Raw genomic sequence first — 9669 nt, 5'->3', positions numbered from 1 at the left:
CCCCTTTTATCTACCCAAGATGGCACAAACTGCTGTCGGCCCTGCCAAGCACAGCCCAGCGGTGGTCCCAAGGAGGGTGCTGCAGCCTGGCTGTGAGATGCTGAAGGTGGCAGTGGGTGGTGAAGGCAGGGGCAGGGGGGTGGGAGGTAGATGTCTATTGCACTCAGGGCCCTCTCCACACCTGTCCCCACTGCCAGAGGTGGGCTCCCTCAGGGGGCTGCTGGCCTCCCTCATGCACCATGCTGCCCTTGCTCAGATGCTGCATCACACCCAAGGGCTGCTGGCCTCCCCCATGCACCATGCTCAGATCTGCATCACACCCAAGGGCTGCTGGCCTCCCCCATGCACCATGCTCAGATCTGCATCACACCCAAGGGCTGCTGGCCTCCCCCATGCACCATGCTCAGATCTGCATCACACCCAAGGGCTGCTGGCCTCCCCCATGCACCATGCTCAGATCTGCATCATACCCAAGGGCTGCTGGCCTCCCCCATGCACCATGCTCAGATCTGCATCACACCCAAGGGCTGCTGGGACCCCATGCACCATGCTCAGATCTGCATCACACCCAAGGGCTGCTGAGCCTCCATGCACCATGCTCAGATCTGCATCACACCCAAGGGCTGCTGGCCTCCCCCATGCACCATGCTCAGATCTGCATCACACCCAAGGGCTGCTGAGCCTCCACGCACCATGCTCAGATCTGCATCACACCCAAGGGCTGCTGAGCCTCCACGCACCATGCTCAGATCTGCATCACACCCAAGGGCTGCTGGCCTCCCCCATGCACCATGCTCAGATCTGCATCACACCCAAGGGCTGCTGAGCCTCCATGCACCATGCTCAGATCTGCATCACACCCAAGGGCTGCTGAGCCTCCACGCACCATGCTCAGATCTGCATCACACCCAAGGGCTGCTGAGCCTCCATGCACCATGCTCAGATCTGCATCACACCCAAGGGCTGCTGGCCTCCCCCATGCACCATGCTCAGATCTGCATCACACCCAAGGGCTGCTGAGCCTCCATGCACCATGCTCAGATCTGCATCACACCCAAGGGCTGCTGAGCCTCCATGCACCATGCTCAGACCTGCATCACACCCAAGGGCTGCTGGGCCTCCATGCACCATGCTCAGATCTGCATCACACCCAAGGGCTGCTGGCCTCCCCCATGCACCATGCTCAGATCTGCATCACACCCAAGGGCTGCTGGCCTCCCCCATGCACCATGCTCAGATCTGCATCACACCCAAGGGCTGCTGGCCTCCCCCATGCACCATGCTCAGATCTGCATCACACCCAAGGGCTGCTGAGCCTCCATGCACCATGCTCAGATCTGCATCACACCCAAGGGCTGCTGAGCCTCCATGCACCATGCTCAGACCTGCATCACACCCAAGGGCTGCTGGGCCTCCATGCACCATGCTCAGATCTGCATCACACCCAAGGGCTGCTGGCCTCCCCCATGCACCATGCTCAGATCTGCATCACACCCAAGGGCTGCTGGCCTCCCCCATGCACCATGCTCAGATCTGCATCACACCCAAGGGCTGCTGGGCCTCCATGCACCATGCTCAGATCTGCATCACACCCAAGGGCTGCTGAGCCTCCATGCACCATGCTCAGATCTGCATCACACCCAAGGGCTGCTGGCCTCCCCCATGCACCATGCTCAGATCTGCATCACACCCAAGGGCTGCTGAGCCTCCACGCACCATGCTCAGATCTGCATCACACCCAAGGCTGCTGGCCTCCCCCATGCACCATGCTCAGATCTGCATCACACCCAAGGCTGCTGGCCTCCCCCATGTGCCTGGAAAGATCATGGAACAGATCCTCCTGGAGTCACTACTCGCTCAGAAGAATAGTGAAGAGGTGATTAGGAACAGTCAGCATGGCTTTGCCAAGGGCAAATCCTGCCTGACCAACCTGGTTGCCTTCTATGAGCAGGTGACAACATCAATAGCTGACGGGTGAGCAACTGATGTCATTTACCTGGACCTGAGCAAAGCCTTCGACACTGTCCCGCACCACATCCTGGTCTCCAAGCTGGTGACACATGGGTGTGATGGGTGGACCACTAGGTGGATAAGGAACTGGCTTGATGGCTGCACCCAAAGAGTGGCTGTCAATGGCTCCATGTCCCAGGGGAGGCCAGGGACAAGCAGAGTCCCTCAGGGATCACTCCTGGGCCCAGGCTTGTCCAACATCCCTGTGGGTGCCATGGACAGTGGCACTGAGTGCAGCCTCAGCAGGGTTGCTGCTGACACCAAGCTGTGTGGTGCAGCAGACAGCTGGAGGGAAGGGATCCATCCAGAGGGAGCTGGGCAGGCTGGAGAGGTGGGCACAAGCCAACCTCAGGAGGTGCAACAAGAGCAAGGGCAGGGTCCTGCAGCTGGCTGGAGGCAATCCCAGGCACAAATGCAGGCTGGGCAGGGACTGGCTGGAAAGCAGCCCTGAGGAGAGAGCCTTCGGGGTGCTGGGGGAGGAGAAGCTCAGCAGGAGCTCTCAGTGTGCACTTGCAGCCCAGAAAGCCAAGCAGAGCCTGGGCTGCAGCAGGAGAAGTGTGGCCAGCAGGGCAGGGGAGGTGATTCTCCCCCTCTGCTCAGCTCTGGGGAGACCCCACCTGGAGTCCTGCCTCCAGTTCTGGAGCCCCTATGGCAAGAGGGATGTGGAGGTGCTGGAAGGTGTCCAGAGCAGGGCCAGGAGGAGGAGCAGAGGGCTGGAGCTGCTCTGCTGTGAGCACAGACTGAAGGAGTTGGGGCTGTTCAGTCTGGAGAAGAGAAGGCTCTGAGGTGACCTCATTGTGGCCTTCCAGGATCTGAAGGGGGTTCCAAGAAGGCTGGGGAGGGACTGCTCAGGATCTCAGGCAGTGCTAGGACTAGGGGGAATGGAATGAAGCTGGAGGTGGGGAGATTGAGGCTGGAGGGGAGGAGGAAGTTCTTCCCCATGAGAGTGGTGAAGCCCTGGACTGGGTTGTGCAGGGAGGTGGTTGAGGCCCCAGCCCTGGAGGTGTTTGCAGCCAGGCTGGCTGAGGCTGTGGCCAGGCTGCTGTAGTGTGGGGTGTCCCTGCCCATGGCAGGGGGGTTGGAACTGGCTGAGCCTTGTGGTCCCTTCCAACCCTGACTGATACTGTGATACTGTGAAACTATGCACCATGCTCAGATCTGCATCACACCCAAGGGCTGCTGTGGGTAAGCTGTGTGGCTGAGGGGCAGCCCCCTGCCGCAGGGCCGGCGGTGTGGGGGGGTGCTCCCGGGGCCAGGCCCCCCCTCGCAACCCCGCTCCCTCACAGCCGAGCGCTGCCGAAGGCTCTCCGGGCCAAGCCGAAGGCGCCCGAAGCTGCAGCCTCGCGGCTCCCGAGAGGCTCCGAAGGGTCCCCCCAGCGCCTCTCGCCTGGGCGGGAATCTCTCCCTCGAGCCTGTGCGAAGCTTCCCGAGCTGCCTCACGGCCTCGGTTTCCGGAAAGAGCCGAGGTTTGCCGAGCGCGGGGGTCACGGGAGGTGTCGCGCTGAGAGGGGAGGGAGGCGGGGAGCAGGGGTAGAAGGACGCGTGCGCCCGCGAAGGTTTCCGGAAGGAGCCGAGGTGTTCCGAATGGTGCTCGCTAGCGAGCAGGTCCGGAAAGAGCCGAAGGTTGCCGAACGCCAGTGGGCCGAGCGGCTCCGGAGCGGCCCGAAGGCGCCCGAGCGTCCGTCCTGCCGGACTGCTGGAGGCGGCCGCAGCGCCATGTTTGATGCTCCGCTACTTCAGTGAGGAAAATCCGCCGGCATCGCCCGAGAGCCGCCACCGCGAAGGGCTCCGCTGCCCCCGGGGAGGGGGACCGAGACCCCCCGCCGCCGGCGGCTCATGAGCAGCGCGGCCTGAGCCGCCTCCCCCCCTCCCTCCCCTCCCCGCCGGCCCCTCTCCCGTCCCCTCCCCGCGCCGAGCCCCTCCGGGAGGCGCGTTGTCACGGAGACCGGCGCCGGTGCCGGCCCGCCGCGCTGCCCCGGCCGCCGCACCGGCCCCCGGCCCGCTCCCCGGCTCCCCCCCGGCCCCGGCCCTGCTCCCCGCCGGGGGGTGGTGGCTCCGCTTGGCGATGAGTTTACCGCAGAAGGCGGCTTTGAAACCCGGCGCGGCGGCGGCGGCGGCAGCGGCGGCGGGGACCGGCCCCGGGAGCGGGGCGGCGGCGGCAGCGGCGGCGGGGCCGCCTCCCCCCTCGGCACCCCCTCACCCGGCGCCGGCGCCTCACCCCAACATCAGGGCCTTGCCGCCCCAACCACCCCAGCAGTATCCTTTGCCCCGGGGGTGTGGGCTTGAGGGGGGGCGACAACCCCTTCCCCACAGCGAGCGGGGCCCGGGGAGGGGGCGGGGAGGGGCCGAGGGCTCCCCTCAGCCCCGGGGGGGGGTTGTGTGTGTGGGGGCGCGGGGTGGCGACTGGGGGCTCCCCGCTCCTCTGTGTGTGTGTGGAGGGGGGGCGGGGGGTTCCCCCTTGTGCGAAGAGGGGGGCTGCACCTGCCGGGGTGGCGAGAAGGGGCTGCACTTAGGGATGCGCTGGGGGGTTCACCCTCTTCCCCTGGGGCGGGCAGGGGGTCCCCAGCCCCTGTTTGTGCCCTCGCCCTTCTCCCCCCCCCCCCCCAAGAGCGGCGGTGACCCCCAAGGGTAAACTTTTAATTGCCAATCGCTCTTCGCTTGTGCTCCGGCGCTGCCCAGGTAAGTGCTGGGGGTTCGTTGTGCTTTTATTCCCGGACCCAGACCGCTTTAACCCTGAGCTTTGCGCCCGCTGGGGGCTGACTTTTATTTGTATTTTAAAGAGCAATTTGGAGTTGGTTTGGTTTTTTTTTGGGGGGGGTGGTGGTGGTGTCTGTGTGATTTATCTATTTCTTTCAATTCATTATTTATTTATCTTTTTTTCTCTTACTTGGCCGCTGGACATCGATCTCGGGGGCAGTGTCTTGGGCCCCTGGGCGATGGGAAGGAGGAAAGGAGCGCAGGGGTGGGGGTGGGGGGGTCCCGCTCCCCTACAGATCCCCACCCCCCCCGTCGCTCCGCCGCGGCAGCCTCGGCCACAACAAGAGGCCGCCGATGGGTTTTAAAGGTCTTCCCTTCCCCGCTGCGGCTAGGCCCCGAGTCAGGAGGGGAAATACTGCAGGGATCAGCAGGAAAGTCCTGGTGGCCGAGCCGCCTGCCTGGCAGGGGCTTTGCACCCTACCTCTGACAGCACACACCCCCGGGCAGGCTGCCTGTGTGCTCTCCACGAAGTTTTGGGGGGAGCGTGAAGTGGAGGGGGAGGGAAAAAAACACCACCAACCACCCCCAAACCCCAAACAAACCGAAACCCCAAAGCAAGCCCAAGAAAGCCTCCCCCCCCCCGTCGCTGGGTGAATTCTCGGCGTGCCGAGCGCCCCGGCGGCGGTGCGCAGGGGCCGGCCGGCGGCGGCGGCGGCAGCGTGGTCGGTGCCTCTCGGGCGGCTCGGGGCTGCGCTGTGGAAGCGCCGGGTGGGGTTTGTTTTCGTGCTGGGGGTGGCTAAGGGGGTGTTCTTCCAGTGGTGTTCGGTGGCCCTGCTCTTCGAGAAACGTGCTCGCTTGGATGTGCTGCTGCTTGTTGATGTTGTTGTTGCTGCTTCTGCTGCTGCTGCTGCTCCTCTCACTTTCATTTTTGAGGTGGGAAAAGGCAGCCTTTTTCTAAGCACTTTTAAGCCCCAGCCCATTGTTTTCCTGAGCTTCCGGCAAGGATCGCTTCTTGCCATGACAACAAACGCGTTGCTGAAACCCCTCAGAGGGTTGGGGATTTGTTTGGGTCAAGTGAAAAAACCTCTTGAGGATTCCGGAGGGGGCCGGGGAGGGACCCTTCTCGCTCCGCTGTTCTTGTCCTTGCAGCCTGTGCTTTGTTGAGGGGGGTGGAAAAAAGTGCTCAAGGTGCTGTCATCGCGGAGTCCAGGGGGTGGTGGGCAGGAAACTGTTGCTCAGAGGAAATTTTGCCGGGTTTTGAGGGATGTGCCAAGTGTTGGAGTGGGAACGCCGGCCGGCACGCACCGCCAGAGCCCCGCTGGGCTCTTCTTCCCAGCCGGCTGCTGGGCTGGCTGGAAGAGGTCTTTCTGTCATGGGGAACGTGATGCTTGGGTGCCTTGACGGTTGGAAGGGTTGGAGTTGGCCTGGCTGTGGGATCTGGGAGTGTGCTGGGCTTCCCAAAGCACTTTGTTTGCAAGTTATTAAAAGCACCGTGGAGGGACTTGACTACTTCTCCAGCTTCTTCTTGGAGTACTTCTTGCTGAGGGTGAGCTTGGTAGTGGCTTGTGAGAGTGGCTGTGCCATCCCAGCTCAGACAGGGGGATGTCTCTGAATGCTGCTTGTTGAAGGTGAGCTTGGTAGTGGCTTGTGAGAGTGGCTGTGCCATCCCAGCTCAGACAGGGGGATGTCTCTGAATGCTTGTTGAGGATGAGCTTGGTAGTGGCTTGTGAGAGTGGCTGTGCCATCCCAGCTCAGACAGGGGGATGTCTCTGAATGCTTCTTGTTGAGGGTGAGCTTGGTAGTGCCTTGTGAGAGTGACTGTGCCATCCCAGCTCAGACAGGGGGATGTCTCTGAATGCTTGTTGAGGGTGAGTTTGGTGGTGGCTTGTGAGAGCCACTGTCCTGTCCTAGCTCAGGCAGGAGAATGTCTCAAACACTTCTTCATGTTGAGGGTGAGCTTGGTGGTGTCTATGAGAGGGACTGTACTGTCCTTGCTCAGACAGGAGGACATCTCCAGGCACTTCTTGCTGAGGGTGATCTTGGTGGTGGCTTGTGAGGGTGGCTGTGTTCAGGCAGGAGGACACTGTTGCTTTTGGTGAGTGCTGTCACTAAATGCCTGAGGTGATGAAGCTCTGAGCTCAGCCTCCAAATGGAAAGCCTTGGAAGGAATGGGCAGGACTCTGGAGGAGCTGGATGGAGCATGTCCCATCAGTGAGACCCAACTGGATGCCTTGTAGAGAGGAGTGGGGAAGCATCAGGCGGTGATGACAAGCTAGTGATGGAGTCTGGGCTTTATTTCCAGCTGTGCTGTGCTGAAAGCAGGTTGTGCCTGACCACATGAGCTTCCAAACTGCTCCTCTGTGCTGGGACCTACCCAAACTGTCTGTGTTCCAGACCTGTTGGGTGAGCTGTGTTGAGGTGTCCTGGCTGTCCTGTGACCTACCCAAACTCTGTGTGTGTCTGCAGACCTCTTGGGGAGCTGTGTTGAGGTGTCCTGGCTGTCCTGAGCCTACCCAAACCCTGTGTGTGTCTGCAGAGCTGTGGGGTGAGCTGTGTTGAGGTGTCCTGGCTGTCCTGAGCCTACCCAAACTCCGTGTGTGTCTGCAGACCTCTTGGGGAGCTGTGTTGAGGTATCCTCACTGTCCTGAGCCTACCCAAACTCTGTGTGTGTCTGCAGAGCTGTGGTGTGAGCTGTGTTGAGGTGTCCTGGCTGTTCTGTGACCTGCCCAAACTCTGTGTGTGTCTGCAGACCTCTTGGGGAGCTGTGTTGAGGTGTCCTGGCTGTCCTGAGCCTACCCAAACTCTGTGTGTGTCTGCAGAGCTGTGGGGTGAGCTGTGTTGAGGTGTCCTGGCTGTCCTGTGACCTCCCCAAACTCTGTGTGTGTCTGCAGAGCTGTGGGGTGAGCTGTGTTGAGGTGTCCTGGCTGTCCTGTGACCTCCCCAAACTCTGTGTGTGTCTGCAGAGCTCTTGGGTGAGCTGTATTGAGGTGTCCTGGCTGTCCTGAGCCTACCCAAACTCTGTGTGTGTCTGCAGAGCTCTGGGGTGAGTTGTGTTGAGGTGTCCTGGCTGTTCTGTGACCTGCCCAAACTCTGTGTGTGTCTGCAGACCTCTTGGGGAGCTGTGTTGAGGTGTCCTGGCTGTTCTGTGACCTGCCCAAACTCTGTGTGTGTCTGCAGACCTCTTGGGGAGCTGTGTTGAGGTGTCCTGGCTGTCCTGTGACCTCCCCAAACTCTGTGTGTGTCTGCAGAGCTGTGGGGTGAGCTGTGTTGAGGTGTCCTGGCTGTCCTGTGACCTACCCAAACTCTGTGTGTGTCTGCAGAGCTCTGGGGTGAGTTGTGTTGAGGTGTCCTGGCTGTCCTGAGCCTACCCAAACTCTGTGTGTGTCTGCAGACCTCTTGGTGAGCTGTGTTGAGGTGTCCTGGCTGTCCTGAGCCTACCCAAACTCTGTGTGTGTCTGCAGAGCTCTGGGGTGAGTTGTGTTGAGGTGTCCTGGCTGTCCTGAGCCTACCCAAACTCTGTGTGTGTCTGCAGACCTCTTGGTGAGCTGTGTTGAGGTGTCCTGGCTGTCCTGAGCCTACCCAAACTCTGTGTGTGTCTGCAGACCTCTTGGGGAGCTGTGTTGAGGTGTCCTGGCTGTCCTGAGCCTGCCCAAACTCTGTGTGTGTCTGCAGAGCTGTGGGGTGAGCTGTGTTGAGGTGTCCTGGCTGTCCTGAGCCTACCCAAACTCTGTGTGTGTCTGCAGACCTCTGGGGTGAGCTGTGTTGAGGTGTCCTGGCTGTCCTGTGACCTCCCCAAACTCTGTGTGTGTCTGCAGAGCTGTGGGGTGAGCTGTGTTGAGGTGTCCTGGCTGTCCTGAGCTTATCCCAAACTCTGTGTGTCTGCAGAGCTGTGGGGTGAGCTGTGTTGAGGTGTCCTGGCTGTCCTGAGCTTATCCCAAACTCTGTGTGTGTCTGCAGAGCTGTGGGGTGAGCTGTGTTGAGGTGTCCTGGCTGTCCTGAGCCTACCCAAACTCTGTGTGTGTCTGCAGAGCTCTGGGGTGAGCTGTGTTGAGGTGTCCTGGCTGTCCTGAGCATATCCCAAACTCTGTGTGTGTCTGCAGAGCTCTTGGGGAGCTGTGTTGAGGTGTCCTGGCTGTCCTGAGCCTGCCCAAACTCTGTGTGTGTCTGCAGAGCTCTGGGGTGAGCTGTCTTGAGGTGTCCTGGCTGTCCTGAGCCTACCCAAACTCTGTGTGTGTCTGCAGACCTCTTGGGGAGCTGTGTTGAGGTGTCCTGGCTGTCCTGTGACCTACCCAAACTCTGTGTGTGTCTGCAGAGCTCTTGGGGAGCTGTGTTGAGGTGTCCTGGCTGTCCTGTAACCTACCCAAACTCTGTGTGTGTCTGCAGAGCTCTGGGGTGAGCTGTGTTGAGGTGTCCTGGCTGTCCTGTGACCTACCCAAACTCTGTGTGTGTCTGCAGACCTCTTGGGGAGCTGTGTTGAGGTGTCCTGGCTGTCCTGTGACCTACCCAAACTCTGTGTGTGTCTGCAGAGCTCTTGGGGAGCTGTGTTGAGGTGTCCTGGCTGTCCTGAGCCTACCCAAACTCTGTGTGTGTCTGCAGAGCTGTGGGGTGAGCTGTGTTGAGGTGTCCTGGCTGTCCTGTGACCTACCCAAACTCTGTGTGTGTCTGCAGAGCTCTTGGGGAGCTGTGTTGAGGTGTCCTGGCTGTCCTGAGCCTACCCAAACTCTGTGTGTGTCTGCAGACCTCTGGGGTGAGCTGTCTTGAGGTGTCCTGGCTGTCCTGAGCCCTACCCAAACTCTGTGTGTGTCTGCAGGCATCTTGGGTGAGCTGTGTTGAGGTGTCCTGGCTGTCCTGAGCCTACCCAAACTCTGTGTGTGTCTGCAGACCTCTTGGGGAGCTGTGTTGAGGTGTCCTGGCTGTCCTGAGCCTACCCAAACTCTGTGTGTGTCTGCAGAGCTGTGGGGT

At 60.9% G+C, this 9669-nt stretch overlaps 1 protein-coding gene across 20 annotated transcripts in view; it reads left to right on the top strand.

Moving 5' to 3' along the window:
• The first annotated feature begins 3687 nt into the window (after positions 1–3687).
• Positions 3688–9669, top strand: part of EIF4G3 (eukaryotic translation initiation factor 4 gamma 3) — a 228978-nt gene continuing 222996 nt past the window's right edge. For 11 of the 20 annotated variants that reach the window (XM_068162768.1, XM_068162762.1, XM_068162767.1 and 8 more), the window contains exon 1: positions 3689–4266. In XM_068162768.1, coding sequence (XP_068018869.1) covers positions 4076–4266 — 191 coding nt within the window. In that variant the 5' untranslated portion in view covers positions 3689–4075. Of the gene's footprint in view, positions 4267–9669 lie in introns of all 20 variants that reach the window. The other 9 variants (XM_068162751.1, XM_068162759.1, XM_068162756.1 and 6 more) reach the window with 1 other exon arrangement.

Source organism: Melanerpes formicivorus, unplaced genomic scaffold, assembly GCF_026170545.1.
Source record: "Melanerpes formicivorus ecotype bairdi unplaced genomic scaffold, bMelFor1.0.p_v2 SCAF_67, whole genome shotgun sequence".
NCBI lineage: Eukaryota > Metazoa > Chordata > Aves > Piciformes > Picidae > Melanerpes > Melanerpes formicivorus.
Note: the sequence above shows the minus strand (reverse complement) of the source record. Positions and strands in the feature narration are given on the sequence as shown.